The sequence below is a fragment of the Moschus berezovskii genome, chromosome 11 (genome assembly GCF_049115385.1).
Source record: "Moschus berezovskii isolate FMDL1 chromosome 11, NW_MosBer_1.0, whole genome shotgun sequence".
In the NCBI taxonomy this organism is placed as follows: domain Eukaryota; kingdom Metazoa; phylum Chordata; class Mammalia; order Artiodactyla; family Moschidae; genus Moschus; species Moschus berezovskii.
In genome coordinates this window covers 46,821,026-46,842,402 of record NC_142470.1, presented here as the reverse complement: position 1 = coordinate 46,842,402, position 21,377 = coordinate 46,821,026, and the positions used below count along the sequence as shown (strand labels likewise).

General features: G+C 40.2%; 1 protein-coding gene across 4 annotated transcripts in view; it reads left to right on the top strand.

The window, feature by feature from the left end:
- The first annotated feature begins 2,659 nt into the window (after window positions 1–2,659).
- COMMD1 (copper metabolism domain containing 1) overlaps window positions 2,660–21,377 on the top strand; it is a 155,828-nt gene continuing 137,110 nt past the window's right edge. For 2 of the 4 annotated variants that reach the window (XR_016038577.1, XR_016038576.1), the window contains exon 1: window positions 2,660–2,874. Coding sequence is in view for 1 of the 4 variants with exons in the window: in XM_055400294.2 (XP_055256269.2) it covers window positions 2,698–2,874 (177 nt within the window). In the remaining 3 variants the exon portion in view is untranslated. The remainder of the gene's footprint in view (window positions 2,875–21,377) is intronic. The other 2 variants (XR_016038578.1, XM_055400294.2) reach the window with 2 other exon arrangements.

Genomic DNA, 21,377 nt, shown 5'->3' with positions numbered 1-21,377 from the left:
CCTTTTATTTTTGTCCTAAATTATGGTGAAGTCATTGATTTTAAGTTGAGATATAATTCATATACTATTGAAGTTCATATTCTTTTAAAGTTACAATTCAGTGGGTTTAGTATATTCACAAAGTTGTACAATGATAGTCACTAATTCTAGAATGCTTTCATCATCCCCAAAAGAAACCCACTGACAGTCATTCCTCATTCCCTACTCCTCTAGTTCATCTACTTTCTGTCTCTATGTTTCTACCTGTTCAGTACATTTCATATAAACAGGATCGTACAATATCTGGCCTTTTGTGTTTGTCTTCTTTCACTTAGCATTAAGGCTCATCTATGTTGCAGCATGTATCAGTAACTCAATTTTTAAAAATTTATTTTTAATTGAAGGATAATTGCTTTACAGTGTTGTGTTGGTTTCTGCCAAACACTGAATGAATCAGCCATGGGTATACATATGTTTGGGGCTTCCCTGGTGGCTCAGATGGTAAAGAATGTGCCTACAATGCGGGAGACCTGGGTTTGATCCCTGGGTTGGGAAGATCCCCTGGAGGAGGGCATGGCAACCCACTCCATTATTCTTGCTGGAGAATCCCATAGACAGAGGAACCTGGCGGGCTACAGTCCATGGGGTCACAAAGAGTTGGACACAACTGAGTGACTAAGCACAGTCATGCATATGCACATGCATATGTCCCCTCCCTTTTGAACCTCCCTCCCACCTCCCTCTCCATCCCACCCCTCTAGGTTATTACAGAGCTCAGTTTTGAGTTCTGTGAGTCATACAGCAAATTCCTATTGGCTATTTATTTAACCTCTGGTAATGTATGCTTCCACAGTTTATTGTGATCCACACAGTCAAAGGCTTTGGCATAGTCAATGAAGCAGAAATAGATGTTTTTCTGAAACTCTCTTGCTTTCTCCATGATCCAGCAGATGTTGGCAATTTGATCTCTGGTGCTTCTGCCTTTTCTAAAACCTGCTTGAACATCTGGGAGTTCACAGTTTACATACTGCTGAAGCCTGGCTTGGAGAATTTTGAGCATGACATTGGAGGGACTGATGCTAAAGCTGAAACTGCAATACTTTGGCCACCTCATGCAACGAGTTGACTCACTGGAAAAGACTCTGATGCTGGGAAAGGTTGGGGGCGGGAGGAGAAGGGGACGACGGAGAATGAGATGGCTGGATGGCATCACCGACTCTGTGGACATGAGTTTGAGTGTACTCCGGGAGTTGGTGATGGACAGGGAGGCCTGGCGTGCTGTGATTCATGGGGTCGCGGAGAGTCGGACATGACTGAGCGACTGAACTGAACTGAATGTATGCTTCCATGTTACTCTCTATATACTTCCCACCCTCTCCTTCCTCTCCCCTAACCGGGTCCATAAGTCTGTTCTCTATGTCTGAGTCTCCACTGCTTCATTTATTTTTATTTATTTTGCTGCACAGGATCTTCAGTCTTTGTGGCATGCGGGATCTTTTGTGGTGACATATGGACTCTTAATTGTAGCATGTGGGTTTCCTAACCAGGGGTTGAACCAAGGGTCCCTGCATTGGGAACCCAGAGTCTTAGCCACTGGACCAGCAGGGAAGTCCTGTAACTCATTCTTTTTTTTGGTGAATAATACATTGATTTTTGGAAATTATATGGGCAGGAAGTTATATTATCTATGCACTTTATTTCAGGCTACTTTGGCCATCTCATGCGACGAGTTGACTCACTGGAAAAGACTCTGATGCTGGGAGGGATTGGGGACAGGAGGAGAAGGGGACGACAGAGAATGAAATGGCTGGATGGCATCACCGATTTGATGTACATGAGTTTGAGTGAACTCCGGGAGTTGGTGATGGACAGGGAGGCCTGGTGTGCTGTGATTCATGGGGTCGCAAAGAGTCGGACACGACTGAGCGACTGAACTGAACTGAAAGAGTTTACAAAATATTTGCTATAGAAAGGAACATTGAATAAGCGGCACTAAACTAGCTGGAAAGACAAGACCATGTATGTAAAAAGGCAGTTAACAACCCAAGCAGACATATTATCAAGGTAGAGTCAAATTTTCGGGGACAAAAGATACACAGGTAAGGATTAGGCAGAGATCAGATTTGAGTGATAGATTCTATTCGGTTAAAGGACTGGCAAAGCCTGGAGGGCGAAACAGCCACCCAAAACTTAAACCGCCACCGGCATAGCATGCTACTCCATCTAAAGTAATCTTCACCGAGTAATTTCCTGAGTAGGCCCTGGGGTTGAAGAGGGAAATCAGCAGAAGCAAAATGAGGGGTCTGCAAACTAATGAACTGATAGCTCCTCACTGGCAAATGTAAGCGTTGTGTTTTGCAGAGCTTGTTACTGTTCAGTCGCTCCGACCTGTCCGACTCTGCGATCCCATGGACTGCAGCACGCCAGGCTGCTCTGTCCATCACTATCTCCCTGAGTTTGCTCAAACTCATGTCCATTGAGTCAGTGATGCCATCCAGCCATCTCATACTCTGTCGCCCCCTTCTCTTGCCCTCAAGTTTTCCCAGCATTAGGGTCTTTTACAATGAGTCAGCTCTTCGCATCAGGTGCAGAGCTGGCAACAGCGACGTCTGCTGGCACTCCGCCGCCACTTTCCTCTCGCGCGTTTGTCCAGCAGTTTAGGCCCATCTCGACCGCCGTAGCGCTGTCGCGCTCAGCTGTCCGTGGCCTCTGCTAACCATGGCGGCCGAGCTTGAGGGTTCCAAGTCCCTGAGTGGGCTGTTGAGCGGCCTGGCTCAGGATACTTTCTACGGGCACCCGGGCATCACGGAGGAGCTGCTGCGGAGCCAGCTGTATCCGGAGGTGTCACCTGGGGAGTTCCGCCCCTTTCTGGCGAAGATGAAGGGGATTCTTAAGGTACCGCTTCTCCCCGCAGCCTCCGCTGCTGAGCCGTCTCTTCCCCGCCGCCCTCCGACTGGTCCCCTCCGAAGCCGAAAGGCTTCCCTCCTCAGACCTCCACTCCAGGGGCTCCGTGTTATGCTTCATCAGGTCCCCGGCGCTCGCTCTGTCGCCTCTTCTCACTTTCTTAGGGCTCCCGGCAGCAGTGCTGACCGACACCCACCGAAGTACTCGGGTTTTGTCTCCAGACACTTATCTGCTGTGTAGGTCACGATTTCGAGTTGCCTCTGCAGATCTCTGCGCTCCATACTTTTTAATATTAGGAGCGATCAAGCCAGCAGTTTTCCTGGGCCGTTGAAGTGTTCAAGAGTGTTAGTGGTCAAGTGTTTGCCGGGATAAGCGGTGGATTAGCCCGAGGGAACCCCTGTCAAGCAGTGTACTGTACGGTTAAGAGAGCTCTGTTCATCAGCTTGAAGTCAAAGCGTAGCTCAGCCTTTCCCAGTAGAAATGCAGTGAGAGCCAAACATAACAACTTTACAATTTCTAGTAGCCGCATAAAAAAGTAAAAAGAAAAACGTGAAACTAATGTTAATATTTAACCCAATATATCCAAAGTATTTTTTCCCATGTAATCAGTATTACAAAATATTAATGAAATGTTTTATATTAGTTTTTTCATTAAGTCTTTGAAATCTGGTGTATATTTTGCGTTTAAAGCACATGTCAAATTGGACTAGTCACTACTGCAAATGCTCAACAGTCATATGTGGCTAATGCCTTACTGGACCATACTGGATTAGACTAAGAACTAGCAATAGGATGGAATCTAGTAATGAAGTGTACTCAAGAGATAATTTGTAGAAATATATTTTTGGGGGGCTATGTGTTAGGAATTCTTTTAGATATTTTCTATTTTGTTTGTTTCTTGCAAAAACCTTATGTGGTACACCCCCATTTTAAAGATTGGGAAACAGGCTCTGGGAGTCTAAGCATTTGGCCTAATGGTTACACTGATTAAAATCAGTGTTGAAATTTCATGTTATCCTTTTGCACTTGCTATCTTTCAGAACTGCTTATAATACCTTAAAGGGCATTTATGTTTCTCTTTTTAAAAACTGCTTTTGTTTATAGGATTTGAATCTGTAAAAAAAAAACAAAACCAAAGCAGTTATTGAACAGAAAGTAAATGGATTGTCTTATTGAAATGTAAGGAGTAATATCTCATATGTGATTCTAGACATTTTAAGTAATTTTAGTTATGATGAGTCACTAGTGAATGTCTTCTGTTTCTATCAAATGTTACTCTTAAAGTGATAAGAAAAGATTTCTTAGAGAATCTGACATCTTACCTGAATTTCTGAAGTGTTTGCTAGGCCTATAAGGGAATGAGGATAAGGAACTGAAGGCCGAAAAGTAAGAACAGCACAATGTTTTAGAATCTCTAAATATTGGGGGATATTTTGAATCTTTTGTTATGACAAAAATTGAAATATACTGAGAAAGAATATTATGGAAATTCTCCTGTATTTTCTTTTAAATACATTGCCTTGTAATATCTAGGTCTTGCTCTCACTATTCTCAGTTCTCTGCCTGAGGCTGGATTGAGTAGCAGGACTCTTTTGGAATTGGGAGTAGAACTGAAGATTTGCCTGTGCTTCACAGCACAGCCTCTGCACAGCTGAATGGTTTGAGGTAGGAAGGGAGAAAGCCTTTGATTGGTTGACTTAGGGCTGAAACTATGGGCTCAAGATAACATCAAGTTCCAGTCTTCATTTACGTTATAAGCACCACTGAGGGATAAACATCTCTAATTCTTATGAAAACGTAAAAAAGTAAATATGAATATAAACAAAAAGGCTTTGAGCAGAGATGGAATGTCCACCTGCAATAGAAGAGAACGTACCCAGTAAACAGTATACAAGGATGCATAGTATTTGGAAATAGAGGACTGACTGGACTACTATGGACAGAAAAGAGATATTAGCTCTTTCTGGCAAATTTCTTGGATATGCCATTTTTGTTGCTCTTGAAGAAAGTATATTTTAGATTAAAATGAAGGGCAGCCACATAGGGCATTTAGGCTAAGAAAATAGCAGAGGTGGAGCAGGAAAATGTAGAGCAGGTTTAAGAAATGATGAACAGTCTAATTTGACCAATGCATGGCCATACCCAGTTTGGAGTATTGGTTGAGGAGGCAAGAAAAAAGTGAAACTACTTTTTATTTTTTTATTCCTATGAACCTTTATTCCTGCTTTTTAGCAAGTTATACTTTTTCCCCCTTCAATTAAAAAAAATTTGATAAAGTACACAAAACATAAAATTTATCATCTTAACCATTTCAAAGTATACAGTGCACTGGTATTAAATACATTGATAATGTACATTCATCACAACCATCTGTATCTATAACTCTTCACCTTGTAGAACTGAAACTCTTACCCATTATACAGTAACTCCATATAAATCACATCTCACTCCCTGACTAGCGCCCTCCATTTTACTTTGTGTCTTTATGATTTTGATTACTCTAAGTGTCACATATAAGTAGAATCATATAATATTTGACTTTTTTTGTGACTGGATTATTTCATTCCAGCATGGTATCTTTAAGGTTCATCCATGTTATGGTGTATGTCAGAAATTCTTTCCTTTCAAAGACTAAGTAATAGTCCATTGTATGTATCAGTATGCACCACATTTTGCTTATCCATTCATCTGTCAGTGAACACTTAGGTTGCTTCCTTGCTTTAGCTGTTGTTAATAGTGCTGCTCTGAATATGGGTGTACAAATACCTCTTTGAGACCCTGCTTTCAATTCTTCTGGATATATACCCAGAAGTGGAATTGCTGGATTATATGGTAATTCTGTTTTTAACTTTTGGAGAAACTGCCATCCTGTTTTCAACAACAGCTGTGTCATTTTACATTCCTACCAACAGTGTGCAAGAATTCCAATTTCTTCACATCCTTATCAGCACTTGTTATTTTCTGTGTGTGTCTGTGTGTATATTTTGACGGTAGCCATGCTAATGACTATGAAGTGGGCAGGGTATACGTTTTTACATAATGATGACTGCAGAGGTCAAAACAGTTTTTTCTTCTGTCTCTGGAGTCTCATAGTTCATCAGGCACTCTATCTATCAGATCTAGTCCCTTAAATCTGTTTCTCACTTCCACGGTATAATCAGCCATGAAATTAAAAGACGCTTACTCCTTGGAAGGAAAGTTATGACCAACCTAGAGAGCATATTAAAAAGCAGAGACATTACTTTGCCAACCAGGGTCCATCTAGTCAAGGCTATGGTTTTTCCAGTGGTCATGTATGGATGTGAGAGTTGAACTGTGAAGAAAGCTGAGCGCCGAAGAATTGATGCTTTTGAACTGTGGTGTTGGAGAAGACTCTTGAGTCCCTTGGACTGCAAGGAGATCCAACCAGTCCATTCTAAAGGAGATCAGTCCTGGGTGTTCGTTGGAAGGACCGATGCTAAAGCTGAAACTGCAATACTTTGGCCACCTCATGCAACGAGTTGACTCACTGGAAAAGACTCTGATGCTGGGAGGGATTGGGGGCAGGAGGAGAAGGGGACGACAGAGGATGAGATGGCTGGATGGCATCACCGACTCGATGGACATGAGTTTGAGTGAACTCCGGGAGTTGGTGATGGACAGGGAGGCCTGGCGTGCTGTGATTCATGGGGTCGCAAAGAGTCGGACACGACTGAGCGACTGAACTGAACTGATGGAGTCTCAACAATCTTGAATTCAATATGAAGGCTAGAAGAAAAGCAGTGAGGAAAAAATGCTAAAGAAAAAAATGTAGGAATCTAAACAAAGGGATAAAAAAACTAAGGATAAAAATGGAGTAGTGTCATACCTTTCAGTGATCTATAGAGCATCAGGTTCTATAAAGAGAGTGAAAATGAAGAGAGACAATAGAGGTAGGAAGAAAGGAAGGAAGGGATGTGTAACTCCCAGCAGGGAATAGGCAGTGGGTATATGTCAATAGTCTCCTTGTTGCCAGCTGCCTGCCTTCATTTATTCATAGGCTATGTTTCAAGTTCAGCTGCTTCCTAAGCTGTAGCCTTTCCCTCTAACCTTCACATTCTGTGCCCAGGTGTAGTGTACTGATTGCTCACATTTGTACTGGTCCCCGTTTTCCACTTGAACTGGAGCTTTTCTACCCTACTTGACTGGGACATTAACCCTCTTTAGCTTTGCCTGTTGATGACAGAAGGGCAAGCCCTTCATCAGTGTATAGATACATGAAGCTGACTATTCACTTGCTTTAGTTTTATTTTTTGGTATCTCCTGAGAAGCAGTGAAATCAGTGATTTGAGTTTGGTGTATTCAGTTAGGGAAATGACATCCTATATAAGTACTCTGCCATTTTTATCTAATTTTTTTTGCTCATATTTATAATTTCAACTTCTCATAGATATGTGTTTGCTTAATCTCGGTTTCTTGCTTCTGCTGTTAACCTCGCAGGGATGTTTCTCAATTCTAGTTTGCTAGGATTCTGGAGAAAGATCTTAACTATGAAGCTGGATCACAGTTGTACACTTATGTTCCGTATTCACTACTGCCCTCTGTTGGTGATGATTTTATTATATTTCTTCACCGAAATTTCATATTAAACAAAAATTTTTAATGAAAATTCTACTGAGTTTTGATTGAGTGTTGATATAGGGCTTCCCCAGTGGTTTAGTGGTAAAGAATCTGCCTGTGGTGCAGGAGGTGCAGTTGACACAGGTTCAGTCTCTGGGTCAGGAAGATCCCCTGGAGGAGGAAATGCGAACCTATTCTAGTATTCTTACCAGGAAAATCCTATGGTCAGAGGAGCTTCTCAGGCTACAGTTGTGGGGTTGCAAAGAGACGCAACTGCACACACACACACATTGTTGATATAATTCTTTGTTCACATTGTCAATCAAAAGTTAACTTTGCCATTTCTCTTTCTTGCTGTCATTTTTTTAAAAAAACTGAAGTATAGTTGACTTACAATGTATTAGTTTCAGCTGTATAGCATAGTGATTCAATATTTTTATAGATTGTACTCCATTTAAAGTTATTAGAAAATAATGGCTATATTTTCCTGGGCTGTACAACCTATCCTTATTTCTTATTTATTTTATACTATCTTCTCTATGGTGGCTCAGACAGTAAAAGCAAATGCCTGCAATGCGGGAGACCTGGGTTTGATCCCTGGGTCAGGAAGATCCCCTGGAGAAGGAAATGGCAACCCAGTCCAGTACTCTTGCCTGAAAAATTCCATGGATGGAGGAGCCTGGTGGGCTGCAGTCCATGGGGTTGCCAAGAGTTGGACACGACTGAGCGAGTTCATTTTCACTTTTCATCTTCTCTATAATTTGTATTAAAAATATGTTTAAATCCTGTTTAGAAATCTATAAATACATGCAGCAGTTTATGGTTTGGCTTTCCTGTTCCACTTTTGTCTTCTACAGTCTGCCTCCTACCTCCTACAACACAGCTACCAGTGAACCTCGTTTTCTCCCCAACTTTATTGAGATATGACAAACAAACCAGTTATCTTTTTAAAACATACATCATACCTACTAACTGCCCTGCTTTCAACCATGTCATATTCATGAGCTTAAAATAAGATCCAGTCCTTTTTACCATGGCCTATAGTTTCCTGTGATCTCACTGTTACCAGTTTCTCTGATCTCATTGTCTTATTCCAGCCCCACTAACCTTGTCTTTATTTAAACCTGTTAGGTGCTTTCTGAATCTGTTCAGGACCTTTGCAGGTAGTTGTCCATATGCCTGCAGTGCTTTTCCCCCAGATATTCATTTGGATTGTTTATTTACTTCATTCATTCTCTAGCTGAAAGTGATTTCCTATGAGGTCTTCCCTGATCCATGCGAAGAGCCTCACCCTTCCTCCCCCACTCTTTTTGTCCTGCTTTACTTATTCTCATGCTTCTTACTAACTGAAATTATGTATACCCTATTGGAATGTAAGCATTAAGAGGGCAGGACTTTATTATTACTTTTTCCCTTCTTTTTTTAAATCACTAACACCTAAAACTGTTTTTGGCACATGGTATGCATTTAGTAAAAATCTGTAGAATATGTGATTGAATGGATAGTGCTTAAATGTGGAGATTGCCATTAAAAAAGTAATCACAGAGAGAAAACCTGTATTACTTCTGTATGGGAAGAACTGGAAGGAATCATACTGTGGAAGGTTATAATCAGGGGTCAGCAAACTATGACCCCTGGGACAAATCTGGCTTGCAGCCCATTTTTATAAATAAATTTTTCCTGGAACATGGCCATGTGGTGATTCATTTGCATCTTGTCTGTAACAGCTTTCACCACTGAGAGTTGAGTGGTTGTAACAGAGATCTTGTGGCCTTCAAAGCCTAAGATATTTACTACCTGAATCTTTACGGAAAAAGTTTGGTGATTCCTTTCTTAGAATTTGTTCCTCAATTCATGTGTAATACTTGGAAACAATATTGTATGCAAATTATACATTGGTTACTGCTGCTGATTTAGTTGCTAAATCATGTCCGACTCTTTGCGACCCTGTGAACTGTAGTCCACCAGGCTCCTCTGTCCATGGATTTCCCAGGCAAGAATACTGGAGTGGGTTACCATTTCCTTCTCCAGAGGATCTTCCTGACGCAGGGATCAAACCTCTGTCTTCTGTGTGGCAGGTGGATTCTTATACCACTGAGCCACCAGGAAAGCCCTATTTGTTGGTTACTTGATAGAAATCTAAAATAGAAATATTTAAGAAATAGGGATTATTTGGTCTTATGCACTCTTGAGAATTTCACTAATCTCTTCTTTAGGTCCTGAAGTTTGTGGTAAATGAGAAATAAGCTTTAATAATTCTGTAGTACTGCATGTGTGCTTGGTAAGACATAATTTGAATTTGGATTTTTTTCGTAGTAAGAGGATGTAAATTTTATGTTTATTAATATAAATGTATAAAATTAGTGTTGCAAGCTTAAGAGTCAAGTTTTATCATCAATGTATGAAAACTGGTTTACATTTATATGAGAAAATAACATCAGTAACATATTAAGATTTAAAGTAGTAAAAGATTAAGAAATATTTTTACCTGCTTTTGTGACTACTCTTGAAGCTATGAAAATTTGTAATTTTTTGAGAACTAGATTGACTGGAAAGGAAAGACCTGTGTAATACAGTTTTTGTGTGTCTTATAATAGAGATAGGTCTTCTGATGGATGCTGCATTTAGTTAATTTTCAGTTTTGCAAACATTTAGCTACCTATATGCTTTCCCTTAATACTTTTTATTGTAAATATTATTTAACTTTACAAAAAATATAGAACTCAGATGTGTAAAAACACACAAGTGTCATATGTTGACATCAGTTCAGTTCAGTTGCTCAGTCATGTCCGACTCTTTGGGACCCCATAGACTGCAGCACACCAGGCCTCGCTGTCCATCACCAATTCCTGGAGTTTACCCAAACTCATGTCCATTGAGTCGATGATGCCATCCAACCATCTCATCCTCTCTCGTCCCCTTCTCCTCCTGCCCTCAATCTTTCCCAGTGTCAGGGTCTTTTCAAATGAGTCAGCTGTTCACATCAGGTGGCCAAAGTATTGGAGTCTCAGCTTCAGCATCAATCCTTCCATTGAACACTCAGAACTGATCTCCTTTAGGATGGACTGGTTGGATCTCCTTGCAGTCCAAGGGACTCTCAAGAGTCTTCTCCAACACCACAGTTCAAAAGCATCAATTCTGTGCTCAACTTTCTTTGTAGTTTAGCTCTCACATCCATACATGCCTACTGGAAAAACCAAAGCCTTGACTAGATGGACCTTTGTTGGCAAAGTAATGTCTCTGCTTTTTAATATGCTGTCTAGGTTGGTCATAACTTTCCTTCCATGGAGTAAGCATCTTTTAATTTTATGGCTGCAGTCAGCATCTGTAGTGATTTTAGAGCCCCCCAAAATAAAGTCAGCCACTGTTTCCACTGTTTCCCCATCTATTTCCCATGAAGTGATGGGACCAGATGCCATGATTTTAGTTTTCTGAATGTTGATTTTTTTTTTTTTTTGCATTCCTTTGTTTCTGGAGGCAAAGAATGGATGTTTCATTCCTCTAGGTATAGTGAGGGCACCTCTCACATGAGGATTTTATGACCTGTTTTAGAGGAGAAGGATTGGTGGGGAGGTCAGGGCGACCTTCCTGCTCTTTATTTCTCAGATTCCTTCACCTTATGATAGTCAGTATGCCATGGTGCCATACTTTGGGGTAGCATGTCCCCATCACCACCAGCCTCTCTCTCTTTTTTTAAAATACAAGGCGGGGAGCATACACTGCATAATTTTCTGCATTTGACTTTTAAAAATTTTGTCTCTGTTTTTTAAATACTATTCTTGAGTATTAGGAATTTAGTGCATTTGTACTCAGCACTGGAGAGAGTTTTTTGCAAAGGCTTTTGAAGAACATTATGCAGCTGTGTTGTTTTGGGGTATGATGTAAATTGAAGAGGTTAAATTCCTATAAAGGGATACCCTGTTTAATCTTTTTAATATTCCAGTAGTTTAATGTTTGACATACTGTGATGTGTGTGTTTACTTTTATTATTGGTATATGTTGCTGTTATTATTTATTTTTAAAAATTTAATCCTAGTCCCCTGTCACTTTAGCTAACTTGTGCTTGTATGGCAACTTCCTTTATTAATTTTTTATTTTTTTGGCCGTGCCATGCAGCTTATGGGATCCTAATTCCCTCACCAGGGATTGAACCCGGACCCTTTCAGCAGTGAGAGCACAGAGTCCCAACCACTGGACTGCCAGGGAATTCCTTGGTATATATTATTTTAAAAGCACAATTTGATTCTAGTTTTGTTGAACGTATTTATAGTAAAAGCAGAGGCTTAAAAGTGAATTTGATATCAAGTTTATAAAATAACTCAAGTTCACTGCTCATTAGTGATTTTGTTGTTGTCAAAGAATGGTTTTGCCAGCTTCACTTTTGAAATTTATCTTGTGGCTTATATGCAGTACTGCATTCTTATGAAAAATCCCGTTGTGAAAATCCATCATGCTTTTGAATGTTGAGCTTTGTTGTCTCTGCACTACAGTTTTTGGATTTATTATTTAATGTAGAAAGATTTTACTATGCAAGATATCTTAAAATCTGTTACTGGCCTCTTTTTGCAAATAAAGAAAAGTATGTAAAACAGTATCTTTTTGATACTTAACTCACTTTAAGAATGAACTTCACCCATATATGTTTTGAACAATAAATAATAGGTAATAAGTTAAATTAAGTATAAAAAATGGATGCAAAATAGCTGATCTTAAAATGTTTAGATCAAGAGACATGAGTAGGAGAGACTGAATACATTTGACTTATTCTGTCATATTTTCAGGATTCAGTTGTCTTCTGTGTTAACTATAAGCAGTGATTCTCTTTTTCTACTTTAGGTGGCGGTAGAATATTGGCTTGCTGATACACTGATAAAATAGGTTGGAAGCAACATGTTTAAAATGTTCTTCTTCTTGAATTGTTCTTAGTTCAGAAAACAAAGTTGCTTACTCAATAATACAATTTGTTATCCAAAAGAGGTCTAAATATTTGGTTAGATATTTGAATTTAGAAATATCATTTTCTGGAAAACGTAAAGCTCTGTGAACAGATTCCTTTTGTTGTAGTTTTCTAGGTTTTGTGTAAATAAATTTTGCTGATTTCACTGATGATTTTTGAGAATTTTTTAAAATTTAATTTTATTTTTATAATATGTTTTTAATTGAGGTATAGTTGGATGTACCATATGATATAAGTTATAGGTGTACAAGATAGTAATTCACAATTTTTAAAGGTTATATTCCTTCTATAGTTATTATAAAATATTGGCCATATTCCCTGTGCTGTGCAATATATCTTGTAGCTAGTTTCTTTTATACATAATAGTTTGTACCTCTTAATCCCCTACCCCATCTTGCCCTTCCCTGACTTTGGAAATTTAGATGATAACTCATGAGATGTATTCCTACCTCTCTGAAGGACTGGCAAATAACTGTTTGATGTTATGTTTTTATGTCACTGGACATCATATGATAAAGCAGCAATTGCAGATTACCAAGTAGAATTTGCAAAATATATGAATAGACTCAAGTGACCTATAATGAGGTGTTCTGTAAGCTTTTTTTCTTTCTTTCTTAGTTTAGAGTAAAATTCATATTAATTGAAGACCTATTTTTGGTTCTTTTCTTAGAGCAAGTTTCTAGGTCTCCTTTCAAAGCAAGTTTCCAGGTCTGAAAACTTGACTTGGATTGAAGGAGTTCCTGGGTAGGAATATATTTTTTTAATTTTTTCATTTTAATTTTGGTTATGCTGGATCTTCATTGCTGCATGCGGGCTTTTTCTAGTTAGGGCGAGTGGAGGCTACTGTCTAGTTGGGGTGCGCAGGTTTCTCACTGTGATGGCTTCTCTTGTTGTGGAGCACAGGCTCTAGGCGTGCAGGTTTTAGTAGTTGCAGCACGCGGGCTCAGTAGTTGTGGTGTGTTGCCTTAAGTTGCTCCTTGGCATGTGGGATCTTCCCTAACCAGGGATCAAACCTGTGTCCCCCTATGGCTGATTCTTGTTGAGGTTTGACAGAAAACAAAATTCTGTAAAGCAGTTATCCTTCAATAAATAAATAAATAAATGAAAAGGACAAAAAACAACAGCCTGTGTCCCCTGCATTGTCAGGCGGATTCTTATCCATTCTACCACTAGGGAAGTCCAGCAGGAATATTTTTAAAGAAAATTTCTATCTTTGATTTACCTATCAGTACAGTCAGTCTTGTTTATTCATGGCTTCTGCATCAGAGGATACAGAGGGACAACTATACTGTGCCATTTCATTTAAGAGACTTGAGCATCGGTGACCTGTGGACACCAAGGGATAGCTGTTTTTACCAAGTCTCTAATATGCTATATGGGCTTCCGTGGCTCAGTGGTAGAGAATCTACCTGCTAATGCAAGAGACATGGTTTCAGTCCCTGGATCAGGAAGATCCCCTGGACAAGGAAATGGCAACCTACTCCAGTATTCTTGCCTGGAAAATTCCATGGACAGAGAAGGCTGCCATCCATGGGAGTCACAAAAAGATCAGACGCCACTTAGCGACTAAACTACAAATATGCTGTATACCCGGTTCTGTTCACAGAAGTGATTATCACAGCCCATGCCTTGAAGAATCCTGTATTACATGGTAAATGTCATAGAAAGGCATAAATGATGTGTTCTGCTAGAATGGATCCTTATTTATAATCTTTTACTGGGGTCTCCTGCATTGCAGGTGGATTCTTTACCAACTGAGCTATGAGAGAAGCCCCTTTATAAACTACAGACATACAATAAGTCACAGGTTTTTGGGTTATAATAAAGCACCTCCATTTTTTGGCTTTATTTTAACTTAAAATGTAGTTTTTATAAATTTTAACCTCCATTATGGTTCATCTTTAATAAAAAATTGGTTTCAACTAATTTTTTTAAAAAGCCATATTATAGAAATTTTGGTATGGGTTGTGTTATGTGTGCTGTATATATGATTAATATCTTTATATACCAGTGTGAAATTATCTCTGAAAGACATTATTCTCTGTCATGACATCTGATCTCTTCCTCAGTTTTCGATAGACCTGTTTCTAAACAAAGAAACTACCATTTATAAAATCCTTAAATTTCTATTATGTTTTTCCTGAGCATATATTAAGAAATAGTCAAATCATTTACAAATTATTTATGATTGTTTGTTAATTCCAGTGAACATTTATTTATTTTTAAAGTTTATTTTTTAATCGAAGGATAATTGCTTTATAGAATTTTGTTGTTTTCTGTCAAACCTCAGCATGAATCAGCCATAGGTATACATATATCCCTTCCCTCTTGAACCTCCCTCCCATCCCCCGCCCCATCCCACCCCTCCAGGTTGATACAGAGCCCCTATTGGATTTCCTGAAACATACAGCAAATTGCTGTTGGCTGTCGATTTTACATACGGTACCTCATACGATGAGTTGACTCACTGGAAAAGACTCTGATGCTGGGAAAGATTGGGGGCGGGAGGAGAAGGGGACGACAGAGAATGAGATGACTGGATGGCATCACCGACTCAATGGACATGAGTTTGAGTGAATTCCGAGAATTGGTGTTGGACAGGGAGGCCTGGCGTCCTGTGATTCATGGGGTCGCAAAGAATCGGACACGACTGAGCGACTGAACTGAACTGAACTGAATGTAAGTTTCTGTGTTACTCTCTCCACACCCTCTCCTCTCCCCATGTCTGTAAGTCTTTTCTCTTATGTCTGTTTCTCTACAGCTGCCCTGCAAATAAATTCTTTGGTACCATCTTTCTAGATTCCATATATCTGTGTTAGTATATGATATTTATCATTCTCTTTCTGACTTACTTCACTCTGTATAATAGGCTCTAGGTTCATCCACTTTATTAGAACTGACTCAAATGTGTTCCTTTTCGTGTCTGAGTATTCCACTGTGTATATGTACCACAGCTTCTTTATCTGTTCATCTGTCAGTAGACATCAGGTTGCTTCCGTGTGTCTGCTGCTACTGCTAAGTTGCTTCAGTCGTGTCCGACTCTGTGTGACCCCATAGATGGCAGCCCACCAGGCTCCCCTGTCCCTGGGATTCTCCAGGCAAGAACACTGGAGTGGGTTGCCATTTCCTTCTCCGTGTGTCTAGTGAACATTTATTGAGCACCTACTGTGTTCCAGATTAAAGATTTAATCTAAAGATTTACTGACTGTGGCCCCATCCATCAGAGCAACACCCATTTTACCCCACAGCCAGTCCTTCCCATCCGGAAGCTTCTATAAGCCTCTTATCCTTATCCAAGAGGGCAGACAGAATGAAAACCACAATCACAGAAAACTACCAAACTTATCACATGGATCACAACCTTGTCTAACTCAGTGAAACTATGAGCCATGTGGTGTAGGGCCACCCAAGACGGTCGGGCCATGGTGGAGAGTTCTGGCAAAATGTGGTCCCCTGGAGGAAGGAGTGGCAAACCACTTCAACATTCTTGCCTTGAGAACCCCATGAACAGTGTGAAAAGACAAAAAGATAGGACATTGAAAGATGAACTCCCCAGGTTGGTAGGTGCCCAGTATGCTACTTGAGAAGAGCAGGGAAATAGCTCCAGAAGGAATGAAGAGGCTGAGCTAAAGAGGAAACAGCCCAAGTGTGGATGTGTCTGGTGGTGAAAGTCTGATGCTGTAAAGAACAATATTGCATAGGAACCTGGTATGTTAGGTCCATGAATCAAGGTAAATTAGAAGTGGTCAAACAGGAGATGGTAAGAGTGAACATCGTCATTTCAGAAATCATTGAACTAAAATGGACTAGAATGGGTGAATTTAATTAGATGACCATTATATCCACTACTCTGGGCAAGAATCCCTTAGAAGAAATGGAGTAGCCCTCATAGTCAACAAAAGACTGAAATGCAGTACTTGGATGCAGTCTCAAAAACGACAGAATGATCTCTGTTCATTTCCAAGGCAAACCATTCAGTATCACAGTGATCCAAGTCTATGCCCCAACTACTAATGCCAAATAAGCTGAAGTTGAACGGTTCTGTGAAGACTACATGAACTTCTAAAACCATAAAGACGTCCTTTTCATCGTAGGGGATTGGAATGCAAAAGTAGGAAGTCAAGAGGTACCTGAATAGCAGGAAAGTTTGGCCTTGGAGTACAAAATGAAGCAGGGCAAAGGCTAACAGTTTTGCCAAGAGAACACACTGGTCATAGCAAATACTCTTTTCCAACAACCCAAAAGACAACTCTACACATGAAATACTCTCTTCCAACAACACAAGAGACAACTCTATACATGGACATCACCAGATGGTCAATACCGAAATCAGATTGATTATATTCTTTGCATTTGAAGATGGAGAAGCTCTCTACAGTCAGCAAAAACAAGACCGGGAGCTGACTGTGGCTCAGATCATGAAATCCTTATTGCAAAATTCAGACTTAAATTGAAGAAAGTAGAGAAAACACTAGGCCATTCAGGTATGATCTATTCAAATCCCTTATGATTATATAGTGGAAGTGACAAATAGATTCAAGGGATTAGATTTGATAGAGTGCCTGAGGAACTATGGATGGAGGTTCATAACATTGTACAGGAGGCAGTGATCAAAACCATCCCCAAGAAAAAGAAATGCAAAGAAGCAAAATGGTTGTCTGAGGAGGCCTTATAAATAGCTGAGAAAAGACGTGAAAGGCAAAGGAGAAAAGGAAAGATATACCCATCTGGATGCAGAGTTCCAAAGAATAGCAAGGAGAGATGAGAAAACCTTCCTCAGCGATCAATGCAAAGAAACAGAGGAAAACAATAGAATGGGAAGGATTGGAGATATCTTCAAAAAAATTAGAAATACCAAGGGAACATTTCATGCAAAGATGGGCATAGTTAAAATGGTATGTCCCTAACAGAAGCAGAAGATATTAAGAAGAGGTGGCAGAAATACACAGAAGAACTATACAAAGGAGATCATAATGACCCAGATAACCAAGATGGTGTGGTTACCTACCTAAAGCCAAACATCCTGGAATACAAAGTCAAGTGGGCCTTAGGAAGCATCACCACGAACAAAGCTAGTGGAGGTGATGGAATTCCCGCTGAGTTATTTCAAATCCTAAGAGAGGATGCTGTGAGAGTGCTGCAATCAATATCCCAACAAATTTGGAAAACTCAGCAATGGCCACAGGACTGGAAAAGATCAGTTTTCATTCCAGTCCCAAAGAAGGGCAATGTCCAAAAATGTTCAAGCTACCACACAGTTGCACTCATTTCACACAAAGTAATGCTCAAAATTCTCCAAACTAGGCTTCAACAGTACATGAACTGAGAACTTCCAAGTGTACAAGTCGGTTTTAGAAAAGGCAGAGGAACCAGAGATCAAATTGCCAAGATCTGTTGGATCGTAGAAAAAGCAAGATAATTCCAGAAAAACATTTACTTCTGCTTTGTTGACTATGTGAGAGCCTTTCACTGTGTGGATCACAAAAACGTGTGGAACATTCTTCAAGAGATGGGAATACCAGACTACCTGACCTGCCTCTTGAGAAATCTGTTTGCAGTTCAAGAAGCAACAGTTAGAACTGGACATGGAACAACAGACTAATTCCAAATTGGGAAAGGACTATGTCAAGGCTGTATTTAACTTATATGCAGAGTATATCATGTGAAATGCTAAGCTGGATGAAGCACAAGCTGGAATCAAGATTGCCGAGAGAAATATCAATAACCTCAGATATGCAGATGATACCACCCTTATGGCCGAAAGTGAAGGGGAATTAAAGAGCCTCTTGTTGAGGGTGAAAGACAAGAGTGAAAAAGTTGGCTTAAAACTCAACATTCAGAAAACTAAGATCGTGGCCTCTGGTCCCATCACTTCATGGCAAATGTATGGGGAAACAATGGAAATAGTGATAGACTTTGTTTTCTTGGGCTCCAAAATCACTGTAGATCGTGACTGCAGCCATACAATTAAAAGACACTTGGTCTCTGGAAGAAAAGCTATGACAAACCTAGACAGTGTATTAAAAAGCAGAGACATTACTTTGCCAACAAAGGTCCAAAGCTGTGGTTTTTCCAGTAATCATGTGTGAATGTGAAAGTTGAACCACAAAGAACACTGATCGCCGAAGAATTGATGCTTTTGAACTGTGGTGTTGGAGAAAACTATTGAGAGTCCCTTGGACTGCAAGGAGGTCCAACCAGTCCATCCTAAAGGAGATCAGTCCTGGGTGTTCATTGGAAGGACTGATGCTGAAGCTGAAACTCCAATACTTTGGCCATCTCATGCGAAGAGTTGACTCATTGGAAAAGACCCTGATGCTGGGAGGGATTGGGGGCGGGAGGAGATGGGGACGACAGAGGATAACATGGCTGGATGGCATCACCGACTCGATGGACATGAGTTTGGGTAAACTCTGGGAGTTGGTGATGGGTAGGGAGGCCTGGCGTGCTGTGACTTACGGGGTTGCAAAGAGTCGGACACAACTGAGTGATTGAACTGAACTGAACTGAACTGAAAGTCAGTGGACTTTGTATCTTTTCTGGCTTTTCAGCTAATTTCCTAGAAAGAACACTTAAATTTTATTTTCAAAGACTTCTTGAGTATTGCATACATACAGAAAGGTACATAAATCACTTGTGCAGCTTAATGAATTTTCCCAAACTGAATATACCTGTATAACCAGTGCCTTGATCCAGAAACCAAATGCTGTCATCACTCCAGAGCCCATCTTATGCTTTCTTTGGGCACACATCTCCAAGGGAGCCACTCTTCTAACTTCTAATGACATAGTTTAGTTTTAGTTTTTGTGAATCTTATAGTACATACTCTTGTGTCTGGCTTCTTTCACTCAACATGTTTATGAGATTCAGCATTATTGCATATGGCTGTAGATCATTCATTCTTATAGCTGTAGAGCAGTGGTCAGTAAACTATACCACACAGGCTAAATCTGGTCCCCTGCCTCTTTTTGTGCAGCCAGTGGGCTGAGAATAGTTTCTATGTTTTCTAATGGTTAAATTTTGTGACACATGAAAGTTATATGAAATTCAGATTTCAGGGTCCATAATAAAGTATAGGGTTGCTTTTGCTCTACAAGGGTGGAGTTAAATAGTTGCAGTAGAGACGGGATGGTTTGCAAAGCCTAAAGTATTTATTGTCTGCCCTTTACAGGAAAAATTTACCAGCTCCTGTTGAATACACCAATGTTTAAATATATCGCAAAATGATTATCCATTCTATTGTTGATGGGGATTTGAGAAGTTTCCAGTTTTTGCCTTATAATGGATAGAGGATACTACTTTTCCCCCCTAAAATATAACCATTTTTTTCCTCACATTTCCTCCATTGAGCAGAGAAAGCTTTCTTTTTATTTAAATTTTTAAATATACAATACAATATCACTGACTGTAGGGACAGTGTTGTGTTTCAGTTCTCTAGAGGTTATTCATCTTACTTGACTCAAACTTTATGTCCATTGATTAATAACTCCCCATTACCTCCCTGGCATCACCTTTCCACTCTTTAATTCTATTAATTTGACTGTTTTAGATTCCTCATTCAAGTGGAATCATGCAGTATTTGTCTTTCTTTGACTGGCTTATATCTCTTAATAATATGTCCTCAGGGTTCATCCATGTTGTTCAGTTCAGCTCAGTCACTCAGTTGTGTCCAGCTCTTTGCGACCCCATGAATCACAGCACGCCAGGCCTCCCTGTCCATCACCGACTCCCGGAGTTCACTCAAACTCATGTCCATAGAGTCGGTGATGCCATCCAGCCATCTCATTCTCTGTCGTCCCCTTCTCCTCCCGCCCCCAACCTTTCCCAGCATCAGAGTCTTTTCCAGTGAGTCAACTCGTCGCATGAGGTGGCCAAAGTATTGGAGTTTCAGCTTTAGCATCAGTCCTTCCAGTGAACACCCAGGATTGATCTCCTTGCAGTCCAAGGGACTCTCAAGAGTCTTCTCCAGCACCACAGTTCAAAAGCATCAAATCTTCGGCGATCAACTTTCTTCACAGTCCAACTCTCACATCCACACATGACCACTGGTAAAACCATAGCCTTGACTAGATGGACCTTGGTTGGCAAAGTAATATCTCTGCTTTTTAATATGCTCTCTAGGTTGGTCATAACTTTCCTTCCAAGGAGTAAGCGTCTTTTGATTTCATGGCTGCAATCAGCATCCGCAGTGATTTTGGAGCCCCAAAAAATAAAGTCTGACACTGTTTCCACTGTTTTCCCATTTATTTCCCATGAAGTGATGGAACCAGATGCCATGATCTTAGTTTTCTGAATGTTAAGCTTCAAGACAACTTTTTCACTCTCCTCTTTCACTTTCATCAAGAGGCTTTTTAGTTCCTCTTCCCCTTCTGCCATAAGGGTGGTGTCATCTGCATATCTGAGGTTATTGATATTTCTCCCGGCAATCTTGATTCCATCCTGTGCTTCTTCCAGCCCAGCCTTCCTCATGATGTACTCTGCATATAAGTTAAATAAGCAGGGTGACAATATACAACCTCGATGTACTCCTTTTCCTATTTGGAACCAGTCTGTTGTTTCATGTTCAGTTCTAACTGTTGCTTCCTGACCTGCATACAGGTTTCTCAAGAGGCAGGCCAGGTGGTCTGGGATTCCCGTCTCTGAGAATTTTCCACAATTTATTGTGATCCACACAGTCAAAGGCCTTGGCATAGTCAATGAAGCAGAAATAGATGTTTTTCTGGAACTCTCTTGCTTTCTCCATGATCCAGCGGATGTTGGCAGTTTGATCTCTGGTGCCTCTGCCTTTTCTAAAACCTGCTTGAACATCTGGAAATTCACGGTTCATGTATTGCTGAAGCCTGGCTTGGAGAATTTTGAGCATGACTTTACTAGCGTGTGAGATGAGTGCAATTGTGCGGTAGTTTGAGCATTCTTTGGCATTGCTTTTCTTTGGGATTGGAATGAAGACTGACCTTTT